At 39.7% G+C, this 25,486-nt stretch overlaps 1 protein-coding gene across 1 annotated transcript in view; it reads left to right on the forward strand.

Annotated features, from left to right (window-relative positions):
• STX7 (syntaxin 7) overlaps nucleotides 1–8,331 on the forward strand; it is a 32,075-nt gene extending 23,744 nt beyond the window's left edge. The window contains exons 5-10 of the mRNA XM_085217281.1: nucleotides 432–569; nucleotides 1,295–1,347; nucleotides 2,046–2,136; nucleotides 3,325–3,397; nucleotides 4,062–4,144; nucleotides 6,920–8,331. Of these exons, the coding sequence (XP_085073407.1) occupies nucleotides 432–569; nucleotides 1,295–1,347; nucleotides 2,046–2,136; nucleotides 3,325–3,397; nucleotides 4,062–4,144; nucleotides 6,920–7,012 (531 nt within the window). The 3' untranslated portion in view covers nucleotides 7,013–8,331. The remainder of the gene's footprint in view (nucleotides 1–431; nucleotides 570–1,294; nucleotides 1,348–2,045; nucleotides 2,137–3,324; nucleotides 3,398–4,061; nucleotides 4,145–6,919) is intronic.
• The last annotated feature ends 17,155 nt before the right edge of the window (nucleotides 8,332–25,486 follow it).

The following is a 25,486-nucleotide window of genomic DNA, read 5'->3' on the forward strand; positions in this document are numbered from 1 at the left end:
CATGTGGAGAGCTTTTTCCCTGCTTATTTCTTGTTTTTCAGCACTATTCCCCTCATTCATTCTGCTTTGCTTATTTTAGAATTTGCAATATCGAGATGTTTCACACTTAACCACAGAGTAAATTTACTAATCAGGTTTCCCTGTATCAGTGCGTGGTGCCTTGTATATGACCTGCTCATTTCATATTTTCAGCTGTTAAATGAACTAAATACATTGGTTTCCTATTTAAATCTCTAAAATTGTGTCAGTTATGTAATCCCAGGGGAAAGGGAAGGTTTGTCCATGCAAGTGGTTTTGTAGGCAGTATTCTGTTATACCTATTTGGAAAATAAAATAAAATAAAATAATGTATACCTCAGTATTGAGTAGTTTGGAAATGATGAGTCTTGAAAAGCCTGATCTCATTTGACTTGGTAAAACTTCTCCCATAGCGTCAAAAGAAAATACAGAAAGATCGACTTGTAGGGGAGTTCACCACAGCGCTCACAAATTTCCAGAGGCTGCAAAGGCAAGCTGCTGAGAAAGAAAAAGACTTTGTAGCCAGAGTAAGAGCCAGCTCAAGGATATCTGTAAGTACTGGAAAATGTGCTATTATACTCTGTTTATGGTGTGGTGGTGGTGTCAAACGTGCCTTTGTAATGCTTTTTACAAGAGTTGATATCTGAGTCCAGACATCGCAGTGTAAAATATGATTATGAGCATAGTGGCTTTCTTTGCTTACTTCCATGCACAGCTGATTTTAACAGTTCATTTTATAGTTAAGGCTGAATTACATTGTAATGAAAACTCCTGAAAGCTGTTTTTTTGTTTTTTTGTTTTTTTTCTCCTTTGTCACATAAAGGCACAGAACGTGCCTGAGTTTGTACACTAATCTTACAAAAGCAGTTTTTAGTGATCTTGAAATAGTTTTTCTGGGCGTTTAGAAATGAGGACTTTTTCTACCAGGAAGAATCACTTGCCAGGTATCTATGCAGTATTGATGTGGAGAAGCGCTGAGGAGGCTGAGATGTTAGCGTGTCAATTTTGCCTTTCTACTCTGTGCCAAGTAATGCACACATGTCACTGTACTTGTAAATTTTAACAGGCATTTAGTGAGCTGAATGTTTTTGTGTGTATTTCAACTTTATACATGCAAAAGCAAAATCAAGGAGCAAACATGTTAAATCATGTTTCAGTTTGAAGTTGACTTCTTATGAACCTTGTAATATTTACTCATTATAGAAATGCTGACAGTGCTCCTTTCTGGTCCATGATATTTTTACCTTATTTTTTTCTCCATACACCGATCACGTAGGGTGGTGCTCCTGAAGACAGCTACAAAGAAGGAACACTCGTCTCCTGGGACAGGTAGGCTGAATTTCTTATTAAAATTTAACCTAGTTCAGAATTTAAAAAAACAAATTGATACAGGGAAGAGTTGCTGGTTTTTTGTCAGCTTTCCTCCATAGTGAAATAGTGAAAAAGAGCCTTTTTAGTGGGATAGTTGGGGTGAAAATCAAGCATTTCACATTGTCTTCCTCGGTTTTTTTTTTTTTCCCCTATACTTCAGACATCTTCTTAAGCTGACCGAAGTCCATATCTGGGCTGTGGGACACCCAAACTTAGGTAAACACAGTCCAACCTGTGTATAGTGTAAAACGGTTAAGCTGTGATTGATTCATTGTTTACTGGGATCTCCTGTTGTTTTCAGTCTCACAAAAACTGCATCTCAGTCTCAGATTCTGTTGATATTGGTTAGCCTATTTTTGCCTGTTTAAACTCCGCACTTCATAATTCAGATGAAACTTTGTCCTTACATTCTTACTTGGAATTTCCAAAGAGCTCACTCAGTGCTATGTGCAGATTGCTATAGCAGCAGCTTTCTGTATCAAAGATAGCATTGTTAGGTCTTCTCTCTTGGCTAGACGTGCAAAGCTAAAAATGTGTGCTTTGTTAACTGATAAACTTTGTGCCATACATGTTTGGCTGTCATCTTATTCTTCATATTCTAATTTATTCCTTATGGTAACTGTTCAATTCTGTCTTTGGTTGGTTTTCTTTGACAGTCAACCTCAAGCACAAGTGCAAGATGAAGAAATTACAGAGGATGATCTCCGTCTTATTGAGGAGAGGGAATCTTCCATTAGGCAGCTTGAGGTAGGCATAAACAGTTATACAGCAGATTTCAGAATATACTCATAATGCTGCCAAAGAAAAAAACTGTTTTATATTAGCATAAATCCTGGGGGCCCAGGAATTGTTTGTGGGTAGTTTTTTCTTCAACTCTACAAATACTGTCTTTACATGATATGTTAAATGTACATTAGAAATCTAATGTGTGAAAGTCACGTTTTGATGTGTTTAATCTCAGATGATTTCAGTGAGGTATAAGAAAATATTCTGAAGAAAAAGTTGCCAATTATTTGTTTTTTATTTTTTCAAAAATAAATTGAAGCGAGGCTGTACATTCCTACCCAGCTATTCCCAATCATTCAGCTTCTTCATTTTGTAAGAGTATTTTCTTCTTTTTTTATTTTTTTCTGAATACTTCTTTTGGAAATAGAGATGCACACTATTTTATTCAAACTTCTATAATTAAGGGTTCGTCAAAATTTAAAAGCATTTAGCATTGAGTTGTAAATATCCCAATATCATGTGATAAAATACTGACATCAGGAGTCTTCTGTGAAGACACAGTGAGCTTTTCCAGCCAACCTGGGATCCAATCTCTGCCATCAACAACAAAGATGCTGTTGTGATAATTTCTCCCTTGCCATCCATATGTTGCACATTTTATGAACTAAGTATTTATCAATTATTAGTTGAGATCATACATGCAGTGGCAATGTGACACACATAACTTCATTGCCAAACAGTAGTAGGGTAGTGTGATCCTGATTCAGTGACTTGGCTTCATATTATAAATGCCACTTCTGTAAATTTTGTGTCTTATGACTTTTATGTGTGTTCAATGTGTTTCCTAAAACTAGTGCAAAACACTTTGTACATATACTTTTATTCATTTTGTTTAAATTGGTATCTATTAAGCTAAGTTGGCATGAACCTGCCCTATCACTTAAACTGAGGCAAGTCTATTTGTAGAAGAGCCTTCAGCAGTGATCCTGTTTTTGAAGTGATGTGAATTGTGCCTCGTGCACAGTCATCTTCAGTTAGTTTGATTTTAATAAACTTTGTCTCAGTACAAAAAAAGTCTTCCAGATTAAGTTCTCTTTTTCTTGTAGGGTGAAGAGTGTATATTCAGGAGGAAAATGAGTAGTATTTCTAGATGCATTTCAGATACCTTGTTATGCTCTGTCAAATAACATTATGATTGTTTCCTTGCAGTCTGATATTATGGACATCAATGAAATTTTTAAAGACTTAGGAATGATGATTCATGAGCAAGGCGATGTGATAGGTAAGCACAACTCAAATATTATCTGAAAAGTTATTTCATGTCTTTGGGGAGCAGTGGTGCAGAGAATTTGTTTTGCTGGAAAAATTCCTCTAGTGAGAATATTAATGCTAAAGCAAATCAGGTGCAACTTAATATAGGTAGATTGAGGTAGCTGGGGATCCGTGAAGATAATTTTAGAAGTATAGTTTAAATGTATGTTTAATTATGTCCTTTTAAGGTGTATAAAATATGTAACAGTAGTTTTTGGAATTGTGTGTTCATATTCTATTTCTGCCTGTTAGGGTATTTTGTATCTGTTTCCTCTGATCTCGTATATCTTAGTTGTTGTTTTTATTAATCTGAGCAAAGGGCAGTCAGTAGCAAGTTGAATAGCAGAAGACTACTGAGAGAAAGTTTCTATTCTGGTCAGTTTTTAAGGCTCATCTGCTGAGAGCAAGAGGGATTCTTACTGACGTGAACTTCACCTGGGCATTTCAGAAATGAACTCAGCTATAGGAAAGGTCAGCTTTCATATTGCATGGTATGGAACTTTGGGTGTGAATGAAAAAAATCAACATTTTGAGGGGACAGGTGGCACACTTGCTTTCAAGTGTATTTCAGTATTCCAAACGTTTGGTTGGCTTATGACTAACGAAAGCTTGAAATCTTTCCTCTTAAAATACAGATAGCATAGAAGCTAACGTGGAAAATGCTGATGTACATGTGCAACAAGCAAACCAGCAGCTGGCAAGAGCAGCAAACTACCAGGTAATGTCAATGTCTGCTGCCAATGTGTCTAAGTGTCCTGTCTCAGTAGTCCTGATTTAATATAGCAGTTCAGAATTTGACTTTTTCTCGGGTTTTGAAGACTCTCTTGAAAGTGTGTCCTAGACTATGATGGTATTGCTAGGTCACCTTGAGGGGAGGGAGAGAAGCAAGTTCTGAAAGCTTTGGCTTTCATGTAAAGCTATCTAGGTTGTTTCAGATCACCTTGAATTTTACTTTCACTTAGAACAAAAATGAGTTCTTTTAACAGCTCAAGAAGGAAAGGTAAAGAGTGAGTCTTTAAAGATTACTAGAAGAGTATGGAAGTCTTTGGAAGATGCTGTACCAGCATCAATTTTTACTGTACAAAATCATCTCAAAACTGAATATATCTAGCTTCTGTTAATTACTGCCCTGGTGCAAAAAATGCATTTCAAAGTCTCAAACTTTTTGATGAAAAGCCCCTTTGAAAAGACCTTTTAATGCCACTTCTTTCTAATTTTTTGGCACTTGTTATATATAATCTTATTAGTAATAAGTCTTCCTTCTTTAGTAAAAATTAGTCCTTAGATTTAAAAAAAAAATAAAATTAATCCTCTTATGTGTATTAACAGTAGCCAGGTTAATAAATCAATGACAAAATGTCTGAAAGATTGCTTGCTGATCTCAGAAGTGGGAGGGAAAAAGAGTGGTCGTGTCGTCAAACTGTATGCTAAGTGGCAGTAATTGGCACAACCCACCATTAAGTATGACTGATGGCTATTTTGATACTGACAAAATTCAGGAAGAAACAAAAATAGCAGCAGTCAAAATTTTCTTTGGAAGGTGTCGGTTTTGGGGTTGAAATTTAACATGAAAACCTTTGCGCTGATTCATCTTGAAGAGGAAGGAATGAGTAACTTCAAGGTTATCAAGTTTTTTATGAGCTCCTGTTTCATATATATCACAGCAGAGACCAAATACTCAGCTGAGTTTGCTTGTGTTAGGAAGGATCATGTCGTTGGATTGATTTGAACTTGCCATTGCTTGAAAGCTCAGCTTTGTTCTGTGTACTTGAAAAAACATTTAATATCATAGAATCATAGAATCACCAAGGTTGGAAAAGACCTAAAAGATCATCCAGTCCAACCGTTCACCTATTACCAATAGCTCCCACTAAACCATGTCCCTCAACACAACATCCAGTCTTTCCTTGAACACCCCCAGGGTCGGCGACTCCACCACCTCCCTGGGCAGTCCATTCCAGTGCCTGACCACCCTTTCTGATAAGTAGTACTTCCTATTGTCCAGCTTGAATCTCCCCTGCTGTAGCTTGAAACCATTCCCGCTGGTCCTATATATCTGTGCTCTGACCCGCTTAGGGAGCTGGTAGAAGCTTAGGCATCCTAGTGAGAACTAGGTTTGGTTAGTGCTCTCACAACTCCGTAATGTGGAAGTATGCATTATCCCTTTGCCTTGTGAGATGTGTTCGTGGAGCAGAGCTGTTGGGGTAAAAGCTAGGCTTGTCTGCTTTGTTTCTTTCCCCCATTATTGCCACTGCTTTATACTTGTAGAAATGATCATCAAGTGTATAAGGAAATAAGATGCCCATGTCTTTATTCTATTACCTTGCCTAAGTAATGTTACACAGAAAATGTTTGACTTTAATGTGGTGTTGGTAAAAGGTGCTCCAAGATGAAAAAAGAAGAAACTGGGAGTATCAAGAGTTGTAGGGAAACAATCTGGTAGAATTGAGACAATCTGGCAGGAAGAAGGGGACCCTAATAAAAAATTGAGCGCTAGCAAGCAATGTGATTAAACAGCTAAGGGGCAGAAATCTCAGCTTGAAAATGGGAGAAGTGAGTCAGCAAAACTAGCAGCAGAGAATATCTAAGACAAGAAAGAAGCTTGATAGTCTTCGTGGTACTGGGCAGAGACCGGACTGCCCCATTGAGGAGCTGACACAGATGCAGTCCCGCAGGAAAAACAACATAAGCAGTGATATAAATCTTTGCTAAAAGGAGAGCAGAGCTTTGCTCTGCCTCTGGAGCTGTGAACTAGATTCCCAAGATTTGAATGTAATTATTCTTTGGCTACTAGCAAAAACCTGCAAAACCACTAGTAGAGTGTGTTATTTCCTTTCTTGCTGCTTGAGATAAAGGATGAGAATCTGTTCCTAGTTGTGGTTGCTCTGGTATTTTAAGTTACAAACCTCTGTGGGAGATCTGAAAGTTTTGGACATGGTCTTAACTTACACTGTATTATAATGACATCTTAGAACTTATTTCTCTTTGTGTTTTGTTTTTCTTTAAGAACAATTTGAATGTAATAAACCTCACAAAAACGTCTTCAAAGTAACTGTGAGTTGATGCAAAGTCCATCTTGCAGAAGTCTAAAAATGCAGTTCTTTGGGGCTTCTGCATATACATTTACACTTTTTAATTTTTTTTCCAGAGAAGGTCATTTCTATCTCCTCTACTGTGCAGATTGATTTTCCTATGTACAAGGCCATCTGCTTTCAAATATTTTCTTTCCCTAGTGTTTTATTCAAATACATTCATTATGTTGCTGCATTCTTAGTTTGTTATTTGAGCCAGGAAATACTACTAAAATCCTTCTGTTGATTAATACACCAAGAAAATTAAGTCATGGATTATTCTTTCTGTGAATAACTTTATATGACTTGTTTGCAAGGACACTATTTAGATTTCACAAGCAGTAGGGTCATAAAAACATTTGAGTTGTTTTTTGATCTTGTGATGCAGTTTTCAATCAGCTTTTTTTTCTCCTTTCTTACAGCAAAGATCCCGAAAGAAGATGTGCATCCTCATTGGTATACTTGCTGTTGGAGCATTGATTCTTGGATTCATCCTATGGCTTTTTCTAAGATAAGGCTCTAGAGAAAACTTTGCAATTGATATTTAAATTATGAAACGAAACTTCTACAGTAATGGTTTGCTCATTGTGAAGCTCAGTAAAAATGATGGTTTTCCGGTACTTCATCACACTCACTTTTTTTATGAGACTTTTGTTTTAACTTGAGAAGTAACTTTCTCAGTCATACCAGAACTGCCTGCTCTTTTGGACGTGAGTGCTGTCTTACCAGTAAAACCAGTCAGCATCATATACTGTTCCGTTAACTTAACTTAAAATCCTTTTAAGGGTTAGGAGATTAATCAAAATCTTGATAACTTGTTTTGAAGGAAGGGGGAGTGGGATGGGATTATCACTGCGATACTGCTAAATGTTGTTGCCAAAACAAACTCCTGAATTGTTGCTTGAGGCAATAAATTCACAAGTTGGAATTTAGTTTTAAGCCAGTAATGTCTTTCTGTCTTTTTCTCTTCCATCTCACCTACCTGCCCATTTGATATGGGTGGTTCAAAATTAAGACATAGATGTGAAGTTAGTGTGAACTCTTTTTAACTGAAGTCTTCAAATTAAGCCTTCAGTTTGCCTCTAATCTTTGAGATGCTTCATATATCTCTATCTGGCGTTAACTCTGGTTATGCCTGGAAGACTCTGCAAAGGTAGATAGGGTGGATGATATAATTATTTGGATTTCTTCTTTGAGTTTTTCCATTAAGAAATAAAGTGTTATGTGCGTATGCCTGGTATCTTTGCATCTGAAGTGTTTATCAATGAGCTTGGCTAGATGAAAGTAAGCTCTAGTCTGTGAATTCTTAAATTTACTGGGAAGAATAGAAATTCCCAGCTTCCTAACTGCACTTGAATTACTGTTACTGTTCTGAAACTGCTGTGATTCAGTTTCCATGAACAGATCCAAACTTGTATGTGAGGCCTTTCATACATCTGAAGAAAAGATTACAAATTAAATTCCAAGTTCAGTGGTATTTGAAAACAAGTTCTTAATCAGTTGAACTTACTCAAACTGCTTAAGAATTCTGATGCTTGTAGCCTTTAAAATGACCTTTTTTTCTTTTGTGCCATTTTGTACTAGTATATTAAAAATGTAACCAAACACTTTTTTTGCCAATTAATCTATTTGCATTTTTAATTGATGTTGATGAACTAATCTGGAAAGTGTACAGATGAAAAAACTCAATTTGTATTTTATAAGGTTCTTGTACACTAGACTGATAGAGAATGCAGTTTACATGGTGAACTATGAAATGTTTGGGAACAATCTAAGCAAAGATGGACTTCAGAATTGTAACTGCGCAACCAAATTAAAGGTCTTTTAAAGAGTACATTTTTTTCTAGTTCTGTTTTTTCTTTTTTCTTTTCAGAATCTGTCTATATAAGCATAAGTATTGTCTTTATGTAAATTGCTGGAATGTCTCCCTAGTAGCAAAGAGAATTTTAGCTCTTCTGCTGTTCCTGTGCTAATATTCATATTGTTAATGGAAACTCTCTTGGATCTCTTCTCCCTACCTCTGTGACCCCAGCCTTAGGAAAACAAGGCTAACAGGTTGCTTTACTCTGTATTTCGGATGACACAGATGTTAAGTTATCCTTTGGCACAGAGGCAGGTCTCCATAGTGTGGGAAGGGACTCGTGCTGATGTATTTGGATCCCAAAAGCAAGGGAGGAAAAACTGCGTGGTTATAACCTATGGAAAACCTCTCAGACTGCAAGTAAGTTGCAGTATGGATGTTTGTGTGTTGAGGTCCCAGCTACAGTTTTCATGTGACTGCCATTGTGCTGAGTGCAAAGCTGGGACTCTACATACCCTTTCTTCTTAAATAACCATCAGATTTACTTTAGACCAGTGCCAGCCATGGTAATGCTACCAATTAGTGATGCTAATACTTTGATTAGGCAGAAAGTGTTATGGTATTTCTGTGTTTTGTTTTGTATTTAGCGTGTAGACCCTGGGAGGGGGGAGTAGGAGAGGGAGGGTAGAGCCATAAATACCCCTCTTTAAACTGCTCTTAATGGAGTCACTCTCTTTCTGCCTTTTCTCTCATGTACATATTTGCACTCCTAATCATATAATGCAGTTTCCAAGTATTTAAAGAAAATGTTGATAGTTGTCAAGAACCTAAAAAAAAAAAAACAAAAAAAAAAAACACACACACACAAAAAAAAACCAGCTGGATTTAACATGTATGAATCAGTGTTCTTAGAAGAAATATTTTGGCTGTTTGAAATTATCCATCAGTATGTGAGATTAGCGAGGCAAAAAAAAAAAAAAAAAAAAAAAATGCAATCAAAGCACTCTTCATTTTACTGAAGGAACTTGGTAAGAATAGTTCTTTTGTAGTTATCTTAACCCACACACCAGGGGTGCCTCTCTGTTCTTTCCTGCTTTTTCAAAGAGCTGAAAATCACAGGGTAAGACAGCTCTTTAAAGATTCTGTGGTAGCGTGGATTGTTTTGTTTTTCACTGCACCTTCCCCCTTGGCAATCGTTCTTGATAATCAACAGGGTGTATGATGTCACCAAACTTCATGTCTAAGCCTTCTTACATTACACATGAACTCCATGCAAATGTTTGATATCAGAAATGAGGGTTAGATTTTGGACATCCAAAATAGTTTGAAATCACAAAACAGTTTTTAGTCTTGGCAGCAAGAGGTCAAAAGGTACAGCAGAGGAAGATGAGGATGTAACATGTCTGTTAGCAAATGTTTGAAAGACCAAACATGTTTGCAGCTGGTCATTAATTTGGGCTGTTTCAAAGATCAGTTGTGCTGTTGGGTATCATGTTGGAAAAGACTTGCTTTGCTTTTATTTAGTTCTGGTTGAACCTTTTTGATGTTTTTAGGAGCAGATGATTTTTGAGGGAGGAAAGAGCAGAAAGCTCTTGTTTTGCTATACATCAGCATCTGATGACCTTGTTTCTTAGCTATACCTGCAGTGCTAAGTGATGCTTAAATGTATAGCATGCAGCTTTCCTTTTCAGTTTGCAATTAAACACAAGCATCATAACCAAAGCTGCTGTGGGGTGAGGCGTAATTATTCTCTGTTGAGATGCCTACCTGCAGAGCCATCCTAGATGCTGTTGCAACATAGTGTTGCAAGAATAAATACCTGAAACTCATCAGCTTTCAGACATCTTTGTGCTTGTGTGTGTCTCTGATGTTGCTTGTGAAGCATGCAGATAACAGGGCATTTGTTTAATTCTCTGTGTGATTCAACTGAATTCAGAGATAAAAGAATCCAAGTGCTTTCATAACAATAAAGAGCTCTATAAACCCAGAAACAACCAGAAAGAGTAACAAAATGTTCATTTTCAAAAGACAATTTGTATTCTCTCGAGTAGAATACCACAAGAACAGTAAATGATGTCATAACTTGCTATTTAGACCATGGATGGTGTACTTCTCCTTCTGGCAATTTTGAATGATTAGGGTAAACTCAGCTGCAATTATTTTGTTCCTGTTCCAAATATTAGGAAAGTATTCAGGGCAAAGGGGATTTATCCCATTTATTGATATTTTTAAGAATACTCTGAAGAAGAAATATTCAGTCACAGTGTCTGTTCCTTTATAAGCATGTCTCTGCCTGCAAACACAGAACTTTTCTGGTACTACTGATAGAGGTATTTCTGATAGAAGAAAAAAATACCTAGAAAATACAAGGATTGTTAGCATAAGACAATCAGATTGCAGTTGTAGCTTTGTTTAACGAAGTAACGTTTTCAAACCTATGAGTATATAATTTAAAAATCTTATATTTAAAAAAAAAAAAAAGTTGCTAGTAGCACTGTTCACTTTCCCTCCCATGTTTTTCAAGATTCGTCCTGGTCTGGCTCATGAATATGTTTTCCTTTAATATTTAAGCAGAAGACATTTGCTCTTTGGCAATGCATGCTGAAGTCTGAAGAATAACTGTCTGTGGTAATAAGAATGGGAAGAAAGCTGCAAACTGAATAATCCAGGAAGTCCAAATGATAGTACAGCTTTTTGTCTTTACTCAGAAACAAACCAAAAAATTGCTTGGAGCTTATGAGAGAGGACTTGACTACGCTCAGAGCCACTGCGTGGGCCACTGCTTCAGCTGCCCCAAGCCCTGCCTGTAGGGTAGACCTTTGTCTGCAAAAGGTGAATGGGCACAAGCTGACACATCTTTTCTGCTTTAGGGGAGAACATTAGGAAGCAGCTTGCAGAAAGGATGGTTAAATATATTACCTACCATCTGTATTGTGCGTGCTCCCACCCACACTCACATCAGCTTGAATGTTCTCTCTGCAAAGAGGAACTGGAAACCCAAAATTAGCTTCCGGAAGCTTAGCAAAAGAGGAGAACCTTTGTGTCTCTTTCTTCAAGTACTTCAGTGCCACAAAGCATCACTGAAGTAGCAAGAAATATCATTGTCTGTTCCCTGACAGCTATTATTCAACCAGATGAAGAATACATAAATACAATCATGGAGACCAGCCGCTGTGTTGTCAGAGAGAATTAGGTTGAAGAAGCTGGGAAGATTAGAAATGCTTATTAAAAAGTAGATTTAAAGTGTCTTTGTAAGGTGACAAAAACACATCAAGATTAATCTTATTCTGTGTCATACTTAGTTTTGATGTCTTTAGCTAAAGTAGTCTTTATGTAAAATAGAGAAAGAAGAATTTTAAGCATACAGAAGCTAGAATATTTGTTCCCAATCTACATGATTTTTATTAGTTGATAAATTAGTTTGTAAATCAAGCAGAGAACTGTGAATCTTAATCTTTCCAGGAGTGGTCTCTTTAGCAATGAGCAGCTGTCCACTCACACAGAAGTTTTTTTTCCACTGCTGACCCACAGTGGTATCTCTGGAAAAGAGCAGGATCACACCTGAGTAGCCCAGCAAAAGCACAGGGGGTAATTAATTTTCAGGTCTCAAGGCAAAAGCAGATTTTTCATTTAAAGCAGAGGATACACTTGAACATCAGCCGCTGCCCTCCATGACACTGTATGAAATCAAGTGTCACAGCACCTGCGGAATCTGAAGTTACAGTGAGAAAATGTGGGTGGATTATTGGAAAGAGCCTTTTGTGTATCTCTCAATGGTTTCCTTGCAGATGAATGTGGGAACAGCCCTTGCGAGAGTCCGTAGTGCCTTAAGATGAGTCAAGAATATCTTCATGATTCCATTTGTAGAAGTTTCTTTCACAATTTTGTTGTCTATTTTTTTCAGTAAAGTGTGGAAATTACCTTCTCCAAATCTGTTTGAAGTGTATAGCATCTGTTAAATATATTTGTAATATAAAATTTATCTTGGGATTATTTTGGGATTTACTTCTGCTCCATATAAATTGAGGAGAGTGGATTATATGCTCTTGATTTATTCAGAGAAAAAAAGAGTTTTGGGGTGATTTTTTTTTTTTTTTTTTTGCTGTTGTTGCTTGTTGCACTGATTTCTTCTGTTCGTACAACAGTTGGAAAGATGTGCACTTCAACATGATTTTTATGAACTTCAGTTTTGGACACACTGTAGCAGTCCGTGTGGACAAAGATCCAGCCTTAATCTGGCAGCCCATACAGGTTTGGGCTGCCATACTAGCTTTGCCTTAAAGTTGTGCCAATTCATTGTGTTAATTTTCTTTCTGAGAATAAGGACAGTTAGGTTCACTATGTGGTTGCTCTGCAAGGTAAGGAGTTCAAGACTGGGAGCAAACGTTCACTCAGTGTCAAAGGCATTCAGCGATGGAGCACTTTGACACCATCAACGCAATAAGTTGTGAACTCAGTGGGTCATAGCCTCGATCTTGCAGTAGTTGTTCTTGGTGAAGAAGATCATTCATCCTGTTTTTTTTCTGGCAGACACAGGAGTGAAGTGTTTGGTTGTTCTGCTGTTCTGTTTTTATTTCCACATCTCTGATAGGATGATGGATTTGCACCTGAAAACAGGCAACAAAGTGCATATGGATATACAGGTTTGTACTGAATTTGTACTGGATACAGTATACAACATTATTCTGTGCAGTGGGTTGTGGTTGACTGTCACCCAGCACACATGACTCAAATTTTGAAAATTGCTCTTCTATGAATAGCCTTCTAAAATTGTCCTTTTCCATAGCCATAAAAATACCCTTTCTGTTGTTGTTTCACAGCTCTGTGAGGAAGAAAGTAGGAGCTTCTCTGTATGATGAATTTCATTTGTATCCTGAGACCTTAGTAATCTGGTGGAATCCTTTTGTTACGAGTTTAGGGAAGTGCTCAGATCCCTGAACTTTACGTGGTTTCCCAATTATGATATTTTTCAGGAGCGGTATGTTCTGAGTGAAATCAGAGGAGGACTGGAGCAGAAGTCAAGGCCATTTTGTTTTTTGAAGACCTAGATTTGGGCTGGCCTTTGTTTGTCCCTCTTGATGGAGTCAGGACAGGGGCTTTTCAGCATAGGGCCTTGACGATTTGAGGCCTTTCTAAAGGGACAGTAGTGATGGCCCAGTGTGTGGGGCTGCTGACTGGCTGAAGAAAGTACAAGAAACAGGCCAATTCCTGGCTGTTTAGAGGATCTGTTTGTGGGGCTTCTCCTTGAGGCTTTTCCACCCCAAATAAGTCATGGTGGTAACAAAGAACACTTTAGCCCACATCTGTGAAGAGGAAGGATCCTGGGTTTCAATCTTTCATTGATACACTTTGCAATATGTGTATATTGAGAACCTTCTGATGAAGTTTTTAATAAATTCAGCCCATAAATGTTTAACAAAGGCAAAAAATACAATATTATCCATTTGTCTGGTCAAGAAAAAAAAGGAAAAAAAAAGGTTTGTGTGTATGTATATATGTAATATATATATGATTTGTAAATTAAAATGAGACATGAGAATGTAAAGTTAAGAATATTTAACTGAGCTTTTAGCAACAGTTGTTTTAGGAGCTGTTTGTTTTGTGTATGTTTTTTTTTTTCCCATAGATGTGCATTAGAGTGTACTTCCTGCTGTGCTGTGTAGTACTTAATGACCACTAGTCATCATAGTGCCAATAGTACTGATTTGATTTTAGTGGGGAGCAAAGTACTTTTTGAGTGCTGTGAGCAATGAGATGAAATGGGCTTAGCAGGGTGGCAGAAGGCCGGGGCTGGTGGGGAGGTGTTGTGTCAGAGCAGCAAAGAGGTAATTATGGCACCTCACAACACTGCTGATTCCAAGGTAGTGATGGGGGAAAAAATTATTAGAAAAAAAACACCAACACAACAGCAAAAACCTCCTGCCTGCTTGAAACTCTGACACGCACTATGCAACAGCGTAGTGGTAGAGCCTGAAGCATACAAATCTGTGTGTGTTTCTATCTCAACTGCCTTTCCCTCAAAGGTCAGACCAACCTGGACAAGTTGCAAAGCCATCAGGCTACTGGGAGGGAGTGATGATCTGCCTGAGGGGAGAAAGGAACTACAGAGGGACTTGGATAAACTGGATCAGTGGGCCGATGTTAACTGTGTGTTTCAACAGGGCCAAGTGTCAGGTCCTGCATTTTGGTCACAATAACCTCAGGCAACACTACAGGCTTGGGAAGGAATGGCTGGAAAGCTGCCTGATGGAAAGGGACCTTGGTGTACTGATGGACAGTTGGCTGAATATGAGCCAGCAGTGTGCCCAGGTGACCAGAAGGCCAGTGGCATCTTGGCCTGTATCAGGAATGGTGTGGTGAGCAGGACTAGGGAAGTCATCCTGCCCACTCAGCACTGGTGAGGCCTTACCTTGAGTACTGTGTTCAGTTTTGGGTACCTCGGTACAGAAAGGACATCGAGGTGCTGGAGCAGAGCCAAAGAAGGGCAGCAGGGCTTGTGAAGGGCATGGAGAATATGGCATACAAAGAGCAACTGAAGGAACGGGCTGCTTAGTCTGGGGAAAAGGAGGCTGATGGGAGACCTTATTGGTCTCTTCCAATATCTGAAAGGTGCTTACAGTGAGAATGGGGTTGGTCTCTTCTCACTGGTGACAGGTGACAGGACGAGGGGAAATGGCCTTAAGTTGAGCCAGGGTAAGTTTAGGTCGGATATCAGGAAAAGCTTCTTTACAGAACGGGTTGTTAAACACTGGAATAGGCTCCCCAGGGAGGTGGATGTGTTTAAAATCCGTTTGAATGTGGTGCGCAGGAACATGATTTAGTGGAGGGTTGTTAGAGTTAGGGCAGTATGGTTAGGTTGTGGTTGGACTCAATGATCTTTAAGGTCTTTTCCAACCTGAGTGATTCTACAATTCTACTGACAGTATTTTTTCTATCAGCTGTAAGAGCCCAGATTGGTGATACAAAGGAGTGGGGGAATAGAAAAACCCAAGCTCTTCAGCTGTAGATGTAATGACTGGAAAATCCTTAAGGTTAGTTGTTGCTTTGTTGGCATTTTTGGTTGTTTTTTGTTGTTGTTGTTTTATTTTATTTTTTATTTAAAAAAAAATACTTTTTCTCATCACTACCTTGGAAGCGGCACAAAAAGAATAAACAAGTAATTGAAGGTTTTTGTTTTTTATTTCTTTTGAACTAGTGTTGATGTACTTAACAGAGAAATCTGCGAGCCTCGCAACAGGCTGTGTGTATGTAAACCAGCAATTTGCAGGGAAGTTTGGGTTGAAATTGTAACTTCTTATTCTACCAGAGCCTTGGATTGCATGTAACAAAAGTATGGTGTTAAAATAATACAGAAGGTTCTGAAAAATGCTGAGGAGTCAGAATCTGACCTATACTTAGCGCTGTGAAATTACAGTACAGTGATTTGGAACCAGATTTCACTACTTGGAGATCATCTGTTCAGTGGAACACAGAGTTTGGCTACTGTGGTGTCAGTCTTACAGGAAGAGAGAGAAGAATGAAGCTAAACAAAACAGACATTATGATTTAAGGTTCACAAAATGCAGTGACTTACTCAAAATGACACATTGTGCTACCGGGCAGGAAAGAATGGTCGACAACAGGATTGTTATCACATAAACCTTTTGAGGCTGTGACCATAGCTGGTTATGCACTGTGACCGCTTCCTCTAGCTCCCACAAAGGCTCTGGGGAGGAGCACTGAAGTCCTCCTTGAGGAGCTCTGCTTCACAATCAGAACTGCTGTGGATCCAGGTATGTGGGCTCCAGAGCATTGTACTGCCAGAGTGAGTCATGTCTACTGGCAATAGTGGTGTTTGTATTTTAAAGGAGACCTGTGAAAGTGAGGGCAAGGGTCTGTCAGAAGGCAAATGCTGTTAGTGAGTTATGCTGATAAGCGTGTTGGTATCGGGAATGATGTTTTTAAAGGGTGTACACAAGTCCACAGTGAGGTGCTGGAAGTGCAGTGCCCCTAGTCCCTGCAGGAATGTGGGCTTTTCTGGGCCCAGAGAGACTGCTGAATGCTGCTGCCTCTGGGGCCTCTCCTACTTTATTGTATATCCTTTCCCAAGTGAGAAACAGAGCTCCTCTCTAATAGAATTCCCCCATAGTTTTGCCTTCTGAGTGATACTTGTGTCCATTCCAGTTGATCACAGGGGGACTGTTTTTTTCTCACAGGAGAGAAAAGAAAATAAAAGGCTATTTTCTTGCTTTGATCACGTGTAGTGTGTCATTGTCTTCAAAATGCTGTATCATAAATCTTGGAGTGCAGAAGTGTTCTCTGCAAGGTGTTTCACAGGCCATAGCATCACCGAAGGTAACTGCTTGAAATGTCTGTGCTGAAGTAAGGCAGGCAGACATTTCAGGAAAAAAAGCATAATCCTTTGCAAAAGTACTATTTGGGAGGTGCCTTTGATGTTACCTCTATGAGGGGGAAGACTTGAGGAGACTGCCTTGTACATGGATACTCCTGTATCCAGACTGTACAAAAAGCACTGCTCTTGAATTTGCACGGTTATTATTTTTCTTATGCAACTGCAATGTCTCCCTCTTCCATCCCCCTGCAAGCGCCCTGCAGCCCTGGCTTTGCAGAAGGAATGCTCCTGCTGTTTTACAGCTTGCAGCCTGGCCAGTTCTTAACCCAAAGTCTGCAGGAGTAGAATCAGAGCTATTTTTCCTATCTGTGTGCCTCTTTTTCATAGTCTTTGGGACTGGGTGAAGGGCAGCTCCTGCTCTGGCACTTCTGTGAGAACTCTTCCTGCTTTCCTCTGCTCCTAACCATGACCACACAGCCTGACCCAAAGACAATTTAGCAATCAAGTAATCAGTCTTTATCCTCATAGTTAAAAGTAAATGTTTTGTTTTGTTTTTATGAAATCTATTTTTTTTTCCCCACTTATCAGCTTTTTATACTAAAGAACTGCCTACCCTTCCTGGAAGCTCAAAGCACATCCAGTTACGAAAAGTAGTTTCTTTCTCCCACAACTCAGCAGTGTTTTGGCAGAATGGGATTATCTATGATATTTTGCTAATATCATGGTTTATGACTAATAGAGAAGGAATTAAAACCTCGGTTAAAATGAAAGCCAGAAAACAGGCAGCTGTTTCTGCATGACTTTTGTGATGACCTTTAAATCAGCGTAGTTTAGGGCACCTAGAGTGATCTGATGGAGTGTAAAGCAGACAAGGACCCAAATCCATACACCCAGCAGGAAGTGCTAAATACAGCTCCAGCCAGGAGTCTCTGCAGATAAACTATGGATATTGTGTCCTGGTACAACCATGTGTAGAAGGATTGCTTAAGTATGGGTTTCGGCCTTCGGTCTCGTGGGTGTATTTGCAAACCCATCGTCACCAAAAATTGAAATAATGTGTATTTGTGCTTTGCACTGATATCATGTGCTACAAACAGTGATTTGTTTAGTTATGTTTGGAAGATTAAATTTGGTGAAGTGAGCCCTAATTTGAAAATGTTTCTGCCTTTGGACATCAGGCAGCTGAAAATCTTTACAGTTAGTGCTCACATGGAGATATTTGACTGCTGTTTTTCTACTGATGCTTAAAATATATGTCTGAGATCCACTGTGTTATGGATGTCCAGAAATCTTTCAGTGATACTTATTCTTTTTTCTGCAGTACTTGCATAATATCTTTGAAAAAATATGAACAATTCAAAAAAAATATGCACTGATGACGCTCTATCCATAACACAGCTATAGTTTAAAAGAATAAGAATATAAATTGATAAATAATTCTCTTAAAGCAACATTTGAGTGACCAAATTGAGCTTGGGAGTCTGTAACACTAGACAGGACATGATCTAATCGTTATCCCTTCATTCCCGATTATAGTTTGGTTCTAAACCATTGAGCACAGACCTCTCTCCAGAGGTCTCCAATCACCAGAGTTGTGGGGGCCATGGAATATTGCACAGGAATTTCAGCATCAAAATCACAGCTTTGGTTGAGCTGGCATGTACCTGTGTAGAGGAGCACAGGTCCTGCTTAGAAGACAACGCTGCCCGCTGCACCTTCTGGGAAGTGTTTGTACTTACTATTTTTCCATTCAATTGTCCTTCTTCTGACTTTGAATAGTTTCAGCTTTCAGTGATGCAATTGGGTAGTATTTTATTTATGGATTATCTTTTTACTCTAATGTTATCTCATAGATACATAGAGGCTGCGATCAACTCATCTCCTACCTTCAACTCAGAGCTACAAAAAGATTCAGGTTCTCCAGGCATTCAGGGAGTGTTTTGGTTGTTATCCATATATTTTCTGTTTCTTAACTATCTTTTCAGTACACAGACTCTGGAGTAGGGAATGTGGCATGGCAGCTCTGGCCTCCTTCACTGGTGGCACAGCCAGTTCTCTCTGCTGTTTCATGCTGGAAGGTTATTTAGTTACGATCACAGAATCATAAAATCATTAAGGTTGGAAAAAAAAAATGCTAAGATCATCTACTCTAACCATCACCGCCATGCCCATTAAACCATGTCCCTTTGTGCCACATCTACCCTTTTTTGTGTGTGTGTTGTTTTTTTTTTTACCCCTTTTCTATTATATAGCCATGACATTTTCTACACTTGATGTTATGGTCTGGCATATCTGTGTTCCTCTGCAGCTGAGTCAGCTGAGTGCCTCTTGAAGTTAGTGTTCCATTGCTGACATTGCCAATTTCAAGAGATGATGTCATTTGTTTATTTTAAGGATTTTAATTGTGTTGTATTCTGTCATACTCCTTTTGCTTTTGCAACAACTGTGCTTGTAATTCAAGGTGTGAAACTGGACAAGAACACCTGTGATCACGGCAAGCAATCTAAAAAATCCAGCTGAAAAATCCAGACATTTTAATGACGACAATGTTAAATACCATCTTTTGGAAATCTTACAGTAAGTGTATTTTCAAATCAGCAAGCAAGCCACTCGTTCCTCAATCTGCATGTACTTCATGTGAACGTGCTTTATATGTAAGCTCTACATTTAATTACAACTTTATTCATTGCTTAGGCACAAGCCAAGATGTGCATGTGCAAATGTTTGGGGAGGAGAAGCAGCGGGTTTGCTATTTGTAAGAGCAAAATGTATTGCTTCAGTTCTGAGTAGAAAACCTCATCTCAGCAGAGTGCCAGAGAGGGATATTTTTGCTATCGATGAATGTTTTCCTTCTCAAAAGCAAGATTACTTCTGTTTGCATTCAGAGATTTACCACTGACTTCAGTGGAAAGAGAACAGTGTTCAATGGTTTGCTGTGTTGAAGAATTCTGGAAACTTTTACGTGATGGAGCAATCGTGTGATAATATTCAGAAGTCATTGGGAAGACAGATGCTACCACTGTTGACCAAAGGATGCAGTATATTTGGCAACTCCCCTTTCTGCTATATTTTTGTGCCTTGTGTATTTATAGTTTGGACAGGTTATTCAGCCTGTTTGCATAGAGAGAACAGCCTGGGGATGTGCTTTCTCATGCAGATCAACGTATTTCCCCAAAGGCACAAAGTCCCACCTTCCTTTCTCCTTCTGTTTTATAATATAAATAAGAGAGGGAAAATAAAGCTATTCTCTCTGTATACATTTGTCCAATTAAGAAAAAAATAAAGATTGTCCACCTTTACCCACCAATTATTACCTGAACTTGACCAGCAAGGAGGGCAAGGCAGTGGAGGTGAGGTACCAAGAATGGCATTCCTGCCCCACAGGGAGCATCTGTGCTGGCTTTCAGTTGGTCAGACAGATGTGTAAGTTTCAGAACAGCAGTTGTGCTCCTAAATTGCCTTATATTAAGACTGGTGACCCAGCAGAGCTATCTGAGGGGGAGCATAGTATTGGATCAGAGTCAGTGTTATGAGAAGGGAGAAATGAAGAGGGGAACAGAAAATAAATCAATGCTGATGGGCTTCGTAGGGCTAGGCAGCCTCTCAGTTCTGACCCAGATAAAGTCCAGTCTTGTTCTGGAGTCAGGGCTTACCTTAGGTGGTCTCAGGAAGGTAATTCCAGCCTAGTGAGTGCATTACTGTATTTAAGGCCTCCATGCTGATTTCACCCAGTTTGCTTTAAGGGAGAGAGGATCCAGAGGTATACTCTCAGGCTGATAATTATTTTTTAGTAAGAAAGATGTTAATATCAAAGTCATTAACCAGTTAAAATACACTGTCAAAAATTCAGTATTATGTGGAGATAACTATGGAGAACATTTAATTAACCAACAAAATCTACTAAAAATCTATCTACTATCTTATAACCAGTAAAAAAAATGACTTTAATCAAATAACCTTGGTTTGTTTTCCTGTTTGAAATAACTAAAACACAGGAGAGAGAAGCTGTATGACTCCTGTTGTTTCAGTGGTGTCACTGTGCTGAAAATCTACCTGCTGCACACTGCTCTTTCTGGAGCTGGTTGGCTTCCTGTGCTCTGCCCCTTGTCCAAATAAAAAGATCTATCTTTGCCCTATGAAAGGAGGAGTAGAGGAGTTGATTTTTAGATGCAGAAATACAAGAGGAGGCTAACTATTTTATTTTATCAAATTCATCCAGATGCTTGGTATAATCACCAAAATCTTTGAGTTATTACTTCAAAACATGGGTTGAATTTTTAATGGCACTGTAAGAAGCTGATTGATAGCTGGACTTGATGATCTTAGTAGATCATCAATCTTTTCCAATCTTAATGATTCAGTGATTTAGAGGGGTCAGAATTTCAGACATTTTGGTGTACCAGAAAGTACCAAAACCAAAAGCCTTGACTACTCATTTATTTTGAAAAAGCAGTGTATGTAACTCCATTGTTTTTAATGGTTATCATTATTTTTACTTGCTCAGCTGTAGTTTGCATGCATTTAAAATTAGAGAGATTTCTCTAATAAACAATGTTTATATTCTTTATATATCATGAATTTGTCATTAATTGAGGCCCACAGGTTATGTCTGTAGGACCTGTGTGTAGATGGGAAGAGAAAGGTTTTAGTGCTGTGGGGAACATATAGGTTTAGCGTGTTGTCAGAAATTAGAGATGGCGTTTTGCTCCTGGCATGACCCTCTGGAGGATGCTCCTAGGGGTAGATGGAAGATAGGGAGAGGAGGCCAAGTGATGATGTCTCTCTATTGTACTGTAATGAGTCACCTAATTATGATTCAGCCCTACTGCAGGCAGCCTAACACCTACCCATGCATTGAGGCTTTCTTGCTAGAGAGCAGCTCAGCACAGAACTATGTTCTGGCAATTTGTAGAAAATGAAGTATCCCACAGACATACAAAAGTTTGATTTCCATCACTTCCTACAACGTTCAGTGCTGGTGGTGTGCTTTGGCCTAGGTGCATGCTGACTATTCTCTTATGTGACTTAGTTTATGTGCAGGAAATCCATGCATATTGGATATTGGTTGTACACTACTAATTAACACAAATATATCTTATAACATTTTATAAAATGTTTTGTAAATTACTTAGCCAATGCAACACTTTCTTGTTAACAGAGAACAACGAGAGTCTATTTTCACCCATGGAAAATGAAACGAAATACCCTTTATCTACTTCTGAATTCATTTTCAGTTCCCCACCAGAAGGACTGATGTAAATCCAGATTCTGATATCAGGGTGGTGAGAGGGACAGGGAGTTAGGCTGTAGATCCATCTGGAAGTTTGTTATACTGGGAGGATACCTACATGGAATAAACCCAACTGGAGTCCATAGTTCTGCCTATGTTGAGCAGACAGGGTGCTGAGGGCAGGAAGACTGGACTTGATGTTGCCTTGTAAATGCTGAGCCAGCAGTGTGGGCTCCTGGATAACATGACTACCAGTGCAAATGAGAGGAGCAGCAGCACTCCTCTGTCTTGGTCTAGGGCCAAAGCTGCTTCAAGAGGAAGGTGGAAACGTTCCTGTGCCTCCAGCAGTGCCAAGCATTTCCTCAGGCACGTGAAATGATTTGGTTGCTGTTAAACGTTTGGTTAAAATGCTCAACGTACAGGAAAACAAACAAGTAAAACTCTTGGAAGGTGAGAACAAGCCTTTTGTTCTAACCTGCTTGACTATGGTGAGAGAGAAGAGTGTGATGCCTGTTTTGTTGATGTTTATGAAGCTGCACTTAGGAGAGCAGCACAGTCATGTAAATACACCAGAAATTGTATATTTATTGTTCCTATGCACTCCCATGTTTTTCTGAGAGGGTATCAGAGGTACAGAGTAGCTCTGAGAGGGGAAATGTATGGCTCCAGTGTATCTTCTGAGAATAACCGCCCTCTGAAAGCAAGGCACCAGTCAAGGTCGGAATACAAGTTCTCCCGAGCTTCAGTATGTACTTTATCTGGATTTGATTTATTGGTTCATCTTTTTTAAAGTTTTAAAGTTTTAAAGTTTTTTATTCTTTTGTCCTTTTTTTCCCCACCCTGTTTCTCAAGTGCTTTAAAATTATTTTTAAGTGGTGCAATGGAAAATACCTACAATTTAATTGATCTCTGTAAACAGATTAACCACATGGAAGCTCACATAACAATTTCTAATTCTCTGACTGTGCATTTGATGTAGTTGTTTTGCATTTTTATTTTCTTTTGCTGGGGGGAGCAGAGAAGAAGACACCATTGTTTTTGCTTTCTGGTTGGCATTTCGAGAAGTTACAAATTCTTCTTATGAAGTAATTAATCACTGGAGCTGGAAGAAACATTTGGCACCTCTGGGAATGGAGGTGGAGCAGTTCTACCTTGATGCTCTTCAGGAAGATTTATCTTGGCTTTGGTTAGGATTGCTTTGGAGCTCCCCTGCCCTACCTTCAACCCAAGTGTGAAATGCTCTGTTAATCTCAAACTGACACAAGTAAGGACCAGGATGCCTTCAGGTATTATTACAGTGAGTTTTGCCTTGTGTCTGTTGATGCTTGAAGTTACTCGCCTGAGGGGAGAAAAACAAAATTTTAGGGGAAAAAAAAAAAAACAACAAAAAAAATGAGCCTATTTTCCCAGTGCTGTGTTCAGGGCATTAGCAGAATTATTTAGCTTACTTTTCCACACTGGCAGGCTGGTATCTGCAGACACTGCCAAATTTCCAAACAGTCTGAGTCAAGTTCATAGAAACTTCTCACTTCTCTTGGGAGAGAAAATTGGAGGGCACGGTTTTTATTAGACCAGTTGGAAAAGCATACAGGCTTCACAGCAAAGAGTCTCTCTCTCATTTCTCTTGGTTGCGGTTGTTGTCTTTTCACTTCTTCTGAGAGCACCTCTGTGAAGGGAAGCGCTTTGCTGCGGCCCCTCCTGCAGTGCAGAGCTGACTCAGAGCCAGGGGCCATCGGCAGCGCATCTCTGCTGGTCACAGCTTCCCAGGGAAGCCGAGGAGCCCTTTCCTTTTCATTTGCATTTATCCCAACCCCCATTTTCCCACTTTCACTTCCAGCACTCATCAACCCTAAAGTGGGACTGCAGTTAAGATACACAGCTGTAAGTATAAATACAATTTAAAAATGGTTGCCTATGCTTCATAGATCGATACTTTTGCCAATGTAATACACATTGCTATTTGCCCATCCATCATGCGGGGCTCACACAGTTTCCATGCCTTTTACATAGGTTTAATAGGAGATTTTTTTTTTTCCCAGTGACTGCTATGTACTGCTCTTTGCAGCGTTTTTCACAGGTGCATGGTGCCACACTTGCTGGTAATGCACCTGCAGCCATGGATTGCAGCAGCACCTGGAAAAGCCTTCACCCTATAGGCTTAAAATAATTCTGCACTAATCAGCCAGGCGGTGTGCAGTCTGCCCTTTAGCCAAGTGCTGTGTTCAAGGGAGACATTGCTCTGAATGAAGCTCACTGTCACTGCCAGTTCCGAATGATTTACTTTCTCTCTCTCATATATACATGAGATTATCTCTTACACAGCTTCAGCGGTTCCTTGATTGACAACCAGCTTTCCTCTAGATGGATGTGGGCTGATTCTCCACCTTGGACACGTTTTTTCCCCTTACAGCGCTGGAAAGTGATGGGTGGACCATCTCCACCACAAAGTTCATGGTTTGTATCAAAGGGTGCTTGCGTTTGTGAGAAGTCTTTCATGCTTTACGCATCTCTTGTGCATTTTTTTCTCCAGTGTTTGTGATGTGAACAAAATTGTTAACCCTTTTTTTGGTGTGTGAGCAACTCCTGTGCAATTGTGTGAGGGAGCAATGGGCACTATTATCTCCTACAACAGCTGCAAGATCCAAGAGGAAAACACCCATCACTGTGCAACTGCCTTCCCCTGGGAGAGAAGCATGGTTCAGCCAGGAGGTGTCACCCAATGTGGTTTCGTAAGAGTTTGTTCTTTTTCTTACGCAAAACAAAAGTTTTTGTTGAAGTTACCGAAGTCTCTTAACTGTGAATTTTGGGAACTGCGCTGCTCTTCCCACAGAGTGCCTCTTCTAACTCTGCTAGGAAAGTTTTATTGCATTGGTATTGTTCTTAGGAGTATAAATAGCAGCAAGCCTGAAAAGGTTGGGTTTGTCACTGTGCTTGTAGATGAAGCAATGCAGTTCTGTTGGGATGGCTTGCCTTAATGGAAAAATGTCTGCTGGAGTTTGGAAAACTGTAGGCCTGCCATTCCCGCCCTTCTACTATTCCAAGTTCAGCAGTGTGGGGGGGTGAGCAGGGCCCATGGGTCCAGTTCCACAGCCAGGACAGGCTGCAGCCCCAGTGTTGGCCCCAGCCCTCAGCCTTCAAAATGTAATTTCTCCACAAAAGAAAGCCTGGGAGCAGCCTGGGGTTGGTTTCCAGTGCTGTGGAACAGGGAAGCCCCCATGGTCACAGGGCACTTAGTGCACACCATACTGCCTGGGGGCTGCTCCTTAGGGCAGGGCTGCCAGCAACTCACCAGGAACACCCGGCTGCCCACAGTGCTGCCACTTTTGCCAACCCCCTGTCGCAGGGCAGACCTCCGCTCTGCCCTCTGAGACACCACAGCCTGTCCAGTTTACCAGAGTATACACTGCCTCGGCTTTTGGCTGAGCTCTCCGGAATGATCTCAGCTTCCCAAAGTCTGGGTTACTCAGAGCCTGCTCTCTGGCTTTCTGACCCTCATCCCTGGAGACACTCAAGGGTAGGCTGGATGGGGCCCTGGGCAGCCCGTGCTGGTGGGTGGCAGTCCTGCCCACAGCAGAGGATTGGGGCTGAGTGGACTTTGAGGTCCCTTCTAACTCAATGTAATTCTG

Source organism: Meleagris gallopavo, chromosome 2, assembly GCF_905368555.1.
Source record: "Meleagris gallopavo chromosome 2, MGAL_WU_HG_1.1, whole genome shotgun sequence".
NCBI classification, from domain to species: Eukaryota; Metazoa; Chordata; class Aves; order Galliformes; family Phasianidae; genus Meleagris; species Meleagris gallopavo.